This window comes from Dermacentor silvarum, chromosome 1 (assembly GCF_013339745.2).
Source record: "Dermacentor silvarum isolate Dsil-2018 chromosome 1, BIME_Dsil_1.4, whole genome shotgun sequence".
Classification (NCBI taxonomy): Eukaryota; Metazoa; Arthropoda; class Arachnida; order Ixodida; family Ixodidae; genus Dermacentor; species Dermacentor silvarum.
In genome coordinates this window covers 258,326,780-258,340,916 of record NC_051154.1, presented here as the reverse complement: position 1 = coordinate 258,340,916, position 14,137 = coordinate 258,326,780, and the positions used below count along the sequence as shown (strand labels likewise).

Genomic DNA, 14,137 nt, shown 5'->3' with positions numbered 1-14,137 from the left:
GTCAAAATGGCGACGTCGCTCGTGTACTTCAGCTGGCTACTGGCGCGGCTAGTAGCGGCTGCGATACTGACTTTTCTAGATGGCGCTAACTATGCACCATATTTATCAGTTTCAGTTAAAAACTGGCGCGTTTTTTAAAATCCTCGAATCTAAGCCGACCCTAGAGTTTCGTATGTGATTATTTGAAAAAAACTATCGGCCTAGATTCGAATAAATACGGTACATTCAAGTCGACTTACAATCGTGTAAATACGGTACTTTGCACCTTTACGCCTGCACCAAGGCGGCACCGACAGTGGAGTGGGTGCACAGAACACACGCAATGAAAGGCAAATCATGCGCTGGCGGCAAACACAACAAAGCACATGTTGCCGCTCTTCTGTGCACAAATATGGATGGCAGCAATCAGCGTGTGAGCTCATAATCAGGAAATCGAAGAAGTCACGTTGCTTTCGAGGGTATGTGCTCCTGCGCTACAGGTACAATGCTAAAGCATACATGATGTGCTATATATTCGCAGAGTGGCTGGGCAAGTTTGACTGCAACATGCTCATGCTTGATCACTGTTCGGCAAACCACGTGCAAACTTATCTGACGGCTGTGACTGGAATTTTTCTGCCACCCAATGCCACTTCGAAAGTGCAGCCAATTAATCTGGACATAATACCTGCCTTTAAGGCATCATATAAGCACCGCGTTGTGGAGTGCTTGCCCATCATTGCTGACCGTTCAGCCGCCAACTTACCGCTTCGAGTTTCTCTGTATTCAGCCGTTAATATGGTACAGGTGGCCTGGGCGGAGGGGACGGCTGCTTGCGTGCGAACTGTTTCTACAAGGCCGGATTCATCGATGAAGTATATTTCAACGCATATTCACTACACGCTAACATTGGCCCGAGAAATTTTCCATTTACTGTGGAATCTCGTTGATACGATCTTCACGGGAACCGGATAATAACCGAAAATCGTATTATCCAACCAAATCGTATTATCGGCAAAAGAAAGAAAAACGTAGAGTCGAACCTCGATATATCGAACAGCGCGGTGAACGCGAAAGAGTTCGATATGAAACACATAACAACCTTGTACAAATCACATAAAAAAACACATAAAAAACTTGTACAAATCAATCATTGAACCAATAGTGGCGCAGTAAATACTCACTTGAAGCCTTAAACTAAGTATTTATTCATTTGGCTGAAAGTACTGCAGCAGTGTAGCCTGCTTCTTATTGGCAACCGTGTGCTTAGCCACGGCAGCACGGCGTCCTCAACATAGTCTAGGAGATGCCTTCTATTGCGTCGCAGTAGCGGCGTACAAGGGCTAACGCAGCTACAGCCTCGGTTGAAGTTGGGAGCGGGGCAACGTCAGCGCTTGCGGGATCAACTTCGGCAGCATCTTCGTTTGGCCGCTCAGCAGCAACTTCCGCTGCGATCTCCATGTCCGTCAACTCCGCTGTTGTTCCGGTGCTGTCATCACCGTCAACGAAGTCTTCAATGCACATGCTTTGTGGCTCAGCACCAACAAAGCGCTCCAATGTGCTCCGGCTTTCTTCAAGCTGGCATTCTTCCTCCGTCCTGCCTCTTCGGTTGCTTCCTCGGAAGCTTCTTCAGTGCGGGCAACGAAACCTGCATGCCGAAAGCAGTTAACTATGGTCGACTGCTTGACGTTGTCCCAAGAGGCTTTCAGCATTTAAATGGCACACAAAAGGTCTATCTTTAGCTCTTGGCCCATCTGGAGCTTCAAAAGCAAAATGTCAATCAGCCGACGCTTATAGATGGACTTGAAAGTGTGGATAATGAATGCCCTGGTCAAATGGCTGCAGCTTCGACGTGGTGTTCGGCGGCAAAAACTTGAATTCAATGTTGTTCAGCTGGACATCGGTGGGGTGTGCCATGCAATTATCAATGATAAGGCATACCTTCCGGCCCTGACGCACCAAATACGAGTCCCATGCCTTCAGCCATTTTTGGAATACGTCCCGAGTCATCCACAACAACTTCTTATTCCAGGCATATGTCACCGGAATACTGGGGCAGTTGCGCATGCACCTCGGGGTTTGAAACTTGCCTATGTCAAGTGGCCGTAGCTTCGTGCTTCCGTCCATATTAGCAGCCAACAGAACTGTTATGCGAGCCTTGCCTTGCTTGCTGCCGTGGCACTTGTCCCCGCGGGTGTCGGGCGTTTGTCGCGGAAGCATTTGGCCAGAACAGGCCTGTTTCGTCCGCATTAAATATCTGGCTCGGCTCATACTTGGCGAGATCCTGGGGCCACTCTTGTTCAAGCCACTTCATGATCTCTCCGTCATTGGCATCCTCACTTTCCCCCAAGACTGTCTTCCCAACAATGTTGAAGCGGACCTTAAAACGTTGCAGCCAACCGCTACTGGCATTGAAGTTCTCTCGCCGAGAATGAATGCAAAGTTCTTAACCTTCTGCTGTAGAATCAGTCCCGATAAAGGAATATTCCGGGCCCTTGCATCGATGAACCATTTGTGCAGCGACTTCTCAACATCTTCAAAGGCAGCTTTGCAAACACACCGTGCCTCTGAGTGCTGGTTCTGTTCTGCCTTGGCCTTTATGTCGCTCTTGTTTTTCAGCAGCGTACTCAAAGTGCTTCTTGGTATGTCGAAAGCTTCAGCGACGCTTGCCTTTTTTTTCGCCATTCTCAACGCGCTGAATGACTTCCAATTTTGCGGCAAATGTCAAGGTCGTCCGCTTCTTCACGTTTGCAGCCATCACAACACCAACCACACCACACCAGGCCTAACTACAATTGCACGATAGCGACTAGAGTGACCTAGAATATGGGAGAGTGTCCAAAGCGCCGCGCGAATGCATGGGAGGAGCGAGGACCTTTTTGTGTGAACTCCCGCGCCGCGGCGCTGCTGTACCGGACCCGTGGGCTTTCTCCGCTGCGGAAGCCGCGCCAAGGCGGCGGGCGTCTGCTACGAGCCTGATATTTTGGTTGACATTAGCCAACATCGCGATAATTTGGGATATATTAAGTACCACGTCACCGCAAGGTAATACCGCAGTGACTCACCGCACAGACAACGCGTTTGCCGGCTGTGAATACGGGTATTTTGTCTATTTCCTTCTAGCTCGCTTGATCCACGCTTACGCGACTGTTTGAGTAACGCATTCCGTGCGCTTACTTCATTTAGTTATCCATGGAATGAGCAACGTCAACGTGCTGCAGAAGAAAATAGGCTGGAGACCGCGATAATAACCAAGAGAACGTAGCAGATATGGCTAGTTCATGCTAACGCTTTTACACCCTATCGTTTCCTTTCTTTTATTTCATGCATTCGATTTGCTCTACAAGACTGCATCCCGCGTTCTGTTGTTTCTTTATGAAGTCGAAATCCTTAACTGGGCTCTTGGGAAGCGGAATGTGTCTGTTGGCCGATGCCGCGGTACCAAAAATAAATACAAACCGCGTAACTCTCGTGTCTCGTTCACTTGGTATATATTCCAAAGTATAGCGTGGAAAGGCACAAATGTGTGACTAAGATGACTGATGGGTCATGGCATTAGTAACTTGACATATTTGCATTCACGTCGCGATTAACGACAACAATATCACGTGTGGTGCAAACCCGCATTTTTCGGCCAGAAATCCCTCTGATGGTGTGCGTGTGACGATAAGAACGTGTTGAATGCCAATCTCGATCCCAGCGTGTCGAACTTGCTCATATATCATGAAGAACTGATAGCACAGGTAAAGGGTAATAATAGTAGTGATAATTTCTGGGGTTTTACATCCATAAATAAAAATATATGGGTATGAGAAACGCCGTATTGGAGGGCTCCGGTAATTTCGACCGCCTGGGGTTCTTTAACGTGCTCCTAAATCTATGTACACGGATGTTTTACGCATTTCGCCTCCATCGAAATGTAAGCTGCCGTGGCCGGGAATCGAACCCGCGTCCTCGAGCTTAGCAGTAGAACCTACCAAAGCCACTAAGCTATAGCACGGCGTGTATAGGTAAAGGGTACGCGAGAAATATACGCGGCAAAAAACAAGACAAACCAAAATTAATGAAACGCTAACAGTGCAACATTGTATACGTATGCCTCAGTTCATAATTACGAGCAAGCGTCAGAAAACGAACATGATGGATTACGTATGTGCAACTCGTCTTTCTCCTTCTTGTTTTGCAAGAGCGCAAACACTAAGCGAATTTTAACATGAAAGTAACTTTATGAATATTTATTGCGTATGCTCGCTGGTTCGTACACAGCAAATATACTTACTGATCAATAACTACGTATTTGTAGTTACGTAATGAAAGAGACAACAAATCACCATAACATAAACTTTTCATTTTTTGCTTTTATTGAAGGTAAATATTTTATGGATATGTAGAATCAATAGCGATATTTGTAGTGCATCAAAGACAGGAATTTTCAAGACGGTTTTCCACTCAATATAATGCAAGCACAAACATTGTCATGCGCCATGAATGCTTGTTAGTTTACGCAAAAAATCACACGTTACGCAATAACTATGATATAATGAGAAGTTACATGTTGGTAATTTCAAAGAGGGTTCACGGATTATTAAAACAACGCTATTGCAGTAATAACTTTTACATAACAAATTAGTAAATTGCTAGGCCAGTAGTAGCTAATTATTCATTTGAATGTAGAAAAAAAATGTATTTGTTTAGCTATATTGGCTGGATCGAATGGCTTTTCTTTCGAATGTCTGAATTTGAAAAAAAGCTTCGCTCACGGTGAACCTTAAGGTACATCATGCGCGAAGTTTGTATTGAAGCGATAGCGTACAGCAATAATTGTTCGTGTACGCAATCTCTGAAGCGAAATAAGCCAACAGTATTGCGGCGTTAGGGCCGTCTTTGGCCTTTCTCTTGCTTCTCTTACACCTTCTCACTCTGCTCTGTTCATAATAAAATATTATCGTGGCTAAAAAATATTCGAATAATTACATATGCATATAGCTGTAAACCACTACTGACCGTGAGCGAAAAGCGCGTAATGGTGAGCGAAGCGGTCACTGCACGCACGTAAGTATTTCACTTGACTGCGCGAGTAATTTACTTTTTTCGTTACTCTTACTCTTGCAAGCATGGTGCTATTGCCCGCGTACCCATCTTTTTTTACGTTCTTTCCTTGCGCGGGCTCATTTAGCGCGTTTCTACGCACGCAAAGTTACCGTAATACAGTTCCCGAACTCTAGCACCGGAGCTAGGCCGCGCTGATGAGTTTGATACGTTAGTTTTTGCATTATCTTGCTGCCCAAGCACAAAGAAACGCTCAAAGATGGGTAAGCTCCATGCAGCACCACACTGTTGAAGTTAAATAGAGTTTAAGTGCTTTGCGTGGAAAATGAACGCAAAAAACTACAGCGTGTAGCAGACGACCCTCGCTTCCCGCGCGCTTCGCGAGCGCGAAAAGCCAACGGGTCCGGAGCAGCAGCGGCGCGGCGCGGCAGTTCACAGAAAAAGGCCTTCGCCGGAGCCGGCGCTTTGGACACTCTCCCATATTCTAGGTCACTCTAATAGCGACTAGCTTAGCACTAGCAGCGCCACCGAAGAGTCAGTGCGGCAAATGCAATGAGTCGTTGACGTAGCCAAGCCGCCGCGTGCGTACGCCGCTACGTTCAAATGGCGCCCTCAGCGCGATCGATGTGTGCAGTTCTAGCGCACAGCAGTCGGGAACGCCTGTCGCGCTACCGCTATCTTCGAGGGTGTTGCGGGAAAGATCGCTGCCTGTTGAGGGTGTTGCAGGAAAGCTTGCCGCCTGTCAACAGAGCGGACATGTGTCTGGGGTGGTCCGTCCCTGTTCGAAATAAAAAGGAAACAATGCATGCGATTTTCCTGGTGATATAGAAAGTGTTCGATGTACGCAATATTTCGATATATCCGTGTTCGATATATCGAGGTTTGACTGTGTTATTCCTGAAAAACGTATTATGTAGACTCATATTAACGAGATTCCACTTTACTTCATTAAATTCGTGGTCATTATATTGATGTTCGACTGTAATTGTGATTGTCACGTACAGTTAAAACTTCATATAACGAAGTCGGTAAAATCGGCAATTTTCTTTGTTACATGGGCATTCAATCTTTTATGCAAATAAATACAGTTGCTGGTGAATTTTTCTTATGCGGATGGGGCCACAAAGCTTTCCGAATTATCGGGCAAACAGAACAGGAAAAGCATTTGAATGAGAGAAAAAAAAAAGATTTTGTTGAACTTGAGGGTGCAACAAAGGATATGGCTTCATGCTGTGTCGATGATATCTTCACATCAGCAGTACGAAGCGAAGCCAGCCACGCTTTTGCATCCACTCCGCCCTCGTGGCGGATAATGTGACCCACAGAGTGACGATGCTATCATGAAAAGCGCCGGCAGCGAGCAGCGAATGCTTCGTCTCCCTCTCGCTTTAACGCGTCTCGGAAACTCGAAATTACACAATCTCCAGAACTAAATGTGCGGGAGACAGCGCACGATGCCAGGCCATCTCACCTCGCCCAGTCTTTGCACACATGACAGATTATCTCTAAAACAGGGCATCCGGGCTGCATATGCACTCAGCCACGCTGACAGTGATGCGCCAGCCACGGCCGTGCAATGAAGGAAATGCGTGCCAACCTTCCTAACCTCATGCCCTCGCATGCACTTGATTGCGCGACCGCGAGCTCACTCCCCTCCCTCTTTTCCCCTTGCTTGCATGGAATGATGGAGCTCATCAAGCCACCATCTTTATTGGCTCACCCTCGCACGCTTTCACTCACACGTAAAGCATACGTCGGTAGGGCGTGATAGCATCTTATCACCCTTGGACTTTATATGGAACATGACACTGCTCTGCTTTGGGGGCAGCTCTCAGTCGCACAGGGCGTGATTTGAGAAGTGCATTCGCAAGCAGCCGCATGTAATTCAACCATTTGACCATCTGCATCCGCGGAAATTTCCATTTATTAGCTCAGTATTCCTTTGTAGTGGCAGTGAAATGTCGTTATATTGAAATTGTGTATAAACACACTTCGTTTTATTGAGGTTCAAAATACATGGCGTTCTGTGGACACAAAAGTTTTAAAAAGCTAAACGCTTCGTTCTATTGAGAAGTTCACTATATCGTGGTTTAACTGTATATACTGCATACAAAGCTCAGATTCTGCGGGTGTTCATATCATTTTAAAAATTTATTGCCTTTTCAAGCAATGTTTTGCATTCTACACAATAAATTTTTAATCCAAGATCTTTGTTCAATAGCAGCATTAGCCATCCTCCATTTTAAGACATTATCATCATTAGCAACTTGTGCCTGTCACCTCGAAATGTATCTATTGGGGTTTTACAAAAGTCTGAGAAAGGTACTTGGCTTCCACAGCAGTAGCACTTGTTAACACTTTCGTGACTGTGGGAAAATCGGTAGTTTTCGGGGGGTCTAAGAAATATTTCTTTTCCTGCCTCAGGAAATGCTTGATGTTAAAGTGTATATACTATCAAACTGTAGAGGAAGAAGTTATCTTTCCAGCGGTATTAATTTCAAACGTAGTATTTATTTAAAATACTACGGAAAAAATTCTCAAAACAAAAAGATTGTAACAAAAAGAAAAAGCTAGACAAAAACATGAATGCTGCTTCGTACCCACCGGGGTGGCTCAGTCAGCTAAGGCGTTGCGCTGCTGAGCACGAGGTAGTGGGATCGATTCCCGGCCGTGGCGGACGCATTTCGATGGAGGCGAAATGCAAAAACGCCCGTGTGCTTGCGTTGTAGTGCACGTTAAAGAACCCCACGTGTTCAAAATTAATCCGGAGACCTCCACTACGGCGTGCCTCATAATCAGAACTGGTTTTGGCACGTAAAACCCAATAAAGAAGAATGCTGCTTCGCACAAAATAAACATAAAAAGTATTCGAAATATACATTTTGAACACAAGGTCCATATGCAATAATATTGCAAATATAAGCTCTGTATGTACAAAATTGCTTTAAATACATGAAAAAAAATTAGCCCTAGTGAACCACCGCGCAGCACTCCAGAGCGCGATGCCAAGGTCCACACCTGGCCGTCTTTGTGAACAAAACTTTGTGCTCTGCGCGGCTGCTGGCCATTAATTTTCATTGTTTGGTCCCGCCCGAACGACGTTGACACCCTGCAGATAAGAACTATGACCTTTAGAACATGTCGGATTTACTTAGATCAATCCGCGGCAGCGATGAAACTGCCCGAGAAGAAAGCGTAAATAACCGACGGATGCCTGTTGACGTTCCGGGGTAGTTTGACACACTTTCACCGTCTGTACTTAAGTGTGACGAATCGAAGCCGTCTTCTAAGTCTGTGCTGCTACCATAATCCAGAAATCAGAGCTCAGATGCATCGGAGTTCCTTGAAATTCGTCGTTTCCGTGGAGCAGCCGTACACGACATCGACACCATCTTCGAAACTATGAGCGCTCGTCTCCCCGTGCTATGAAGGTGCTTTAAAAATCCCCACGTGGTGGAAAAGAAAAACACAAAAGGGAAACTGATAAAATAGTTTCTCTTTAACTCATTCGATGGCGTTAGCTGTGCAGAAGTGCTCGGAGTGCGCCAAAATTCGAATTTGTAACCATCGATAACATGGTATCGATGGGAATACGTGCGGTCACGAAAGTGTTAATCTGCTTTTGTCATTACTCAATGTGGCTCGTTGTTGCTGAGGGCTTTGTTATTGCCAACTAGTTCATTTAAGGTAGCCCTTTTCCATTTTTAATTTTAAGTGACTCTAAAGCAAAACACTAAATCAGTTTAGACGAATAAAGAGTTCTTTGAAAGCTCTGTTGTCAATCATTTAGGAATTATAGGTTGAATATTCGAAGAGAAAATGAAGGTCAGAGTTTCAGTTTTTGAATTTCGCGCTGAATCTCGAATGCCGGTATGTCACTGACATCACGGATTTCAAAGCTTTTTTTTTTTTTTTTAATGTGGGCCGCGTTGGCTCAGCGAAAGTTCCTAAAACTCGCCATGTTCAATATTTCACTCCTTTAGAACACAATGCAGTCTATCTTTACTGCTAAAGAATTAACTAGGCCCTAGAAGACGCTGTCAAAATTCATGACGTCACAGCGAGCTGGTGCGGGAACTTCAAAAAGGCATCGCCACCCGTCTTTTGTTCTTGAGCTTTTTCTGCCTTACCAAGCATTTTATTAGGGTGAAAGTGGTGTTTTTGATATTGTAGAAACGTAATTTACTTATACAGAGCAAATAATTTTTGTCTTAAGTGTACCTTTAAGGGGGGACATGGGTTGTGGAGATTATGTCCTGCATCTTATGGCCAATTCTGATGAAAATAATCAGGCTTGCTTAGTTTTTCGTGCTGATTTCAAATATGCAATAATTTTTCTTGTAGGTACATTTGTTCAGAAGATACACAAATGTGTCGCTCTATTGTTTCTGGAGACAATGAAAAAAAACTGCTCAGTAGAAAGTGAATATTATTTCATAGCTATATACTACAATATGCAATAAATGCAATGCTGCAAAAAAGTTTTCAAATTAAATAATAATTAGCCATTGTGCAGGTGATCAAATTTATTTCCTTGTCCTATGGCTACCACAACAAAAGAAAATTAATAAAATAAAAATATACATGTGCAGAAATTTGAAATTCTGCTCTCAGCACTTTGTAATATGCAGATTATGCTTTCTGCTAAGGAAAAAATTATTGCTCTAGCTGTTCTAGATCATGAGATATCACTCCGACAATCTGGTGAAGTCACCCAAAAACAAGTTTTGAGAAAAGTGAGAAAACATGCAAAACCTTTTTATTTGCAAATTTACAGCTGGAACAGCTCAGTAGGCACCAGACATGTAGTCCTGCTGACTTCCAGCCCCCTGTGTGCCGCTTTTTCGGGGACTGGCGCAAGTTTTCTGTTGCTTTGCCCACGTTCTGTTCGGCGTAAAGTTCGCGAATCGACCGCGCGCAGTGGCTCGTCAGATTACGTGCCGCGCGATCGGCCGCGGGCGTCAGCTTCGCCTTCACGTAGCTCTGCCACGGTTTCGTGTGAAGAGTCCGACGGCTGATGTCCATCAACGAGAAAATGTCATTGAACGCGGTCTGTCGGTTGCCCGTTGCCTGCATGGCACGCGTAGCCAAAACGTTCACAGCAAAGGGGTTCATTCGCTCGGCACTATCAACGCGCGGCGAGCTCCACACCGAGTCTCTCCACAGTTTGCTCACATAAAACGCAGCTTCACAGCGAGTTCGTATTCCCGCTCGTCTCGGACGATTTCGAAAGCACCACTGCAGTTTTTGCACGTCGCAAACGTTAATAAAGTGTTCACTGCACTCAAATCCACAATCGTAAACGTAGTCCCATCAGCCGGGCGAAGTGCATCGTCGGTACTGTCACCCACGAACTCGCGTTTCCTCTCCGTCGCTGGAGCGGAAGATAACGCCGATAGATTCGCTTTGGCTTTCGCCGCTTCCTCCTTCAGCTCGGAGGGTTGCCGGTAGATCGTATCTTGCCGCGAGTGAAGGTCGAAGGCTTGGCGGCAGACGGACTCTGAATCGCAGCAGCCACTGCGGCCGTTAGGCCTACCGTTGCTGCATCGACGATTTGGGCATCAAATGCTGAGGTTGTGGCGTCCTGGTCGTTTTGCGGCGTCGAGCAGCGCACTTTGCAGTTTTCGATGAGCGTCCGTCGCACTTTTTTAGCACCAAACTTGTGCCGCGTGCGAAATTTGTGCACTGTTTTCGACAACGCGGCACGCTTTCTCGCTGACACTGGGGCAAGATGGCGCGTCTCAATGCGCGCAGCAGACGATGACCATGCCGTTCCGCCAATTGGGAGGCAAGCTCAAGTCACGTGCGCCAAGTGCCGAATAGGAGAGCGTTTTAGTACCTTTTTTTGGCGCGCAGTTTTAAAGTGGCCAATAGCTGAATGGGGCCCGTTCTGGCGGGAATTTGAAGGCAAAAAGCGGCTCTTTCAAATGAGACCAAGATGTCCGCGCTAGCACACGTGGAAGAGCAGGCGCGCGTTTCGGAAAATGTGCCGTTTCAGCGTCAGTTTAGCCTGAAATTCAGCTAGTACATGTCGTGTAAGGCATCATTGCGGCTAAAATATTGACATTATCGGTATGAAATTAACAATATAGGTGCAATAATAGCTGTACATTCCAACAATGCAATTAAATAAAATCGAGTTTTTTCGCGATTTTTGGTCGCCACAACCCGTGTCCCCCCTTAAGTTGTGACAAGTTTCATCAGGTACTAAAAGCCAGTGTTTTCAACGGTGTGTTTTTTGACAGATACCGTACATCTCGCAAAACCCTGGTGGTGGGGCTGCAAACCTGACGGTGGCCTCTTCGGTGTACGGCTTCATTGGCACTCCCCCGCAGTTCCGTCATCCTTCACGTCTCATCTGGAAGCAGGGTCCCTGCCACATGGTGGAGGAAGTGCTCTCACCGCAGCTTATTCACCAGATCTACCTTTTGGGACCCAGCTATGTGGGCAGCATGCAGGCCCCTGTTATGATTGGTGAGTGCCCTACTACAGACTGATTCCACAGTTGAACCCACTTATAACGATACCGGCTTTAACAATCTATTGGATATAACAATGAGCAGCCGATTCAATATCAACTTTTGTATGTGTTCTATGGTACGGTAAACTGCTTACTACAATGCTCTCGTGCAGCATTATCAGTTATAACAATGAAATCTGGCTAGGGCGCATGTGCTCCAATATAAAGAATACCATATTCTTGTGAAAAAAAAAATACAAGCCCCTTTGTCGCACCCTCCTTTGTGCTGCACACACCACAGTGTGCCTTCATCGCCCCCCTTTCCCGTCTCCCTTCCACCCTCTCGCTGACGCCAGAGGGGTGTAATAGAGACCGCATAGGGGTGATTACACGGGAGCAACTGCGGCCCGTGTATTTTTTTTTTTTTTTCCACAGTCAAACTCGGTTGAAGTTGGCCGATTGTCCTCCGTGCATTCTTTCTTTGTCCCATCCTTATACGCACTGATTTAACCATGTTTCATCAATCCAGCAACGAACTAGCCCATCTAAGTCTCTTAAGGGCGATAAGGCATGCCCTTATGGGTGTGCAGCACAAAGGTGGGGGTGGTGAAGCGGCTTGCATTTTTTTTTATTTTGACGGATTTCACATTGCTTTTCGGTGCAGGCAACGAGTAGCCAGATTTAATTGTTATAGCCAATGTACTCGAACCTCGTTATAACGAAGTGGGATATAATGAAATAATGTATATAACAAAGTAAATGAAATTCCCCTTGAAATCCCCATAGTAATGCACGTATTTAAGACGTCGTTCTAACGAACTGAAATGGTCCTGCTAATGGATGTGATGAACTAGGTTCGTCTCCCAATCCAAAAAATACTCCACCATTGCATGCTGAGTACATCGCTTTCCACGGGGATTGGCACTCGTTTTCCGTGGCAGTTCCAAACTTCCGCATCCTCGCTCAGGATATGTCGTCAAGCAACACTGGCCTTTCTCACCATCACACGTAGCTGCGCAACTGTGCTTAAGCAGCAGCTCATTATCACACTTTTCCACTGACGTCTCCCTGTTGCACATGCCTGCTTGTGCGAGCCACGACATGCTGCGCGGCTATACACAGCGGTGTAAAAGATTAGTGCATTCACTTCTGCACAGGCAGGAGCAGCTGGGCTTGACCTCTGAAATCTCCCGGCGCAATCTCAGGTGTCACACGCAAGCCTGCGCAAGTCGCACTATGCTGCGCGGCTATGCGAGGCAATGCAAAAGATTAGTGCATAGACGAGAAAACCATGGCGAGACGGTGCCACTGTGCCTCCTTACAGCGTCCCTAATGTAGAAATGTCAAGCAGCACAGTCGCACCGTGGTGCAGTCTCCGCTTTGTTTACATTGTTTCGCCCGCACTTTCCTTTGCTGCTCGTGCTCACGGCGCTCCGTTTTCAACGGGGCAGATCGCCTGCTTGCAGAACAGCGATGCAAAGATTGCAATGCAGTTTCAAGAAGTTTACCGACGCCGACACTTTTTTTCGGGGCGGCGACCTCAAGAAAGGGGAGCGTCTGCTTCCACATGTGTATGGCGTGGAACAAATTGTGGACGGTGATGTGAGAGTGAAAGCCAAGTGGATGTCGCACGTGTCCAACAAGATGTACAACGTCGAGTTGGAGGTACCGTATTTACTCGATTGTAACGCAAGTTTTTTTTTCCAGATTTTTGCTACCTAAAGTCGATCCTCGCGTTACAATTGAATACTGAAATTCAAGATGTCTAAAAAGTGCAATGATGCACCCAATTCTAATCAACAAGTGAAATGTGTGAGTGAACCCTCACGCACTTTCACGGAGAGAGAAGGCACGGCGGAGAGCAAACGTGATGTCTCCATCGCGCGAGAGGCCGCGGGGGGAATGGGAGGGGAGGCAACGTTTAGCTGTGGCACCAAATGCACAACCAGGGCGAAAGCTGAACTGGCGACTCAATCTCCCACGCGCAAGGAGGAAAGCAGGAAGGCAGCGTGGGAGAGAGGGGGTGTGGCTTCTATTCTGCGTACTTGTACTGTACTTTGCGCGGCTGCGGGCTGTCGCATGTACCGTATCTTGAAAGCCATGTCCACACAGCTTTGACCTTTGTATGCGCTGTGTTCTCGCCTCTCAGTTTCCGTTGAAGCGATAGACCGCACGAACCTTCGCTCGCTGCTGTCGCCGCACTTGCTGACGCCAGCGTCAGCGTTTTGACAGTGGTTGTTCGCGGTCATCGAGTGTGATCTATTTATGTTTGCTTGTGCGCGCTGACACCATGCTTGTTAATTCAGTTAGTAAGCAAATGTGTCCAAGTTTATGCAGCCGATAAAACTACTATCCTTACTCCATATAGCGCTCTACTAATTTGCTATCGCAATTGATGCTGCGCCTTTTGGGCGAAACTGCGACTTTTTCATACATCCGGTGGTCACGCGTTACTTTAGCGGTTTTCTTCTTTTTCTTTTTTTCTTTTTCTTTTTGCTGAACGCAACAAAAAGTCATCCCTCGCGTTACTTTCGCGGTTTTATTTTTTCTTGATGGACGCAATGGAAAGTCACCCCTCGCGTTACAATCGCGGTCGCGTTACAATCGAGTAAATACGGTATACACCGAGTTCAGTAATTTAGTCACTTT

General features: G+C 46.2%; 1 protein-coding gene and 1 pseudogene across 1 annotated transcript in view; one reads left to right on the top strand and one right to left on the bottom strand.

The window, feature by feature from the left end:
• LOC119437087 (WD repeat and FYVE domain-containing protein 3) overlaps window positions 1-14,137 on the top strand; it is a 235,089-nt gene that overhangs the window by 88,735 nt on the left and 132,217 nt on the right. The window contains exon 23 of the mRNA XM_037704162.2: window positions 11,274-11,502. Within this exon, the coding sequence (XP_037560090.1) occupies window positions 11,274-11,502 (229 nt within the window). The remainder of the gene's footprint in view (window positions 1-11,273; window positions 11,503-14,137) is intronic.
• Window positions 999-1,733, bottom strand: LOC125942139 (uncharacterized; annotated as a pseudogene).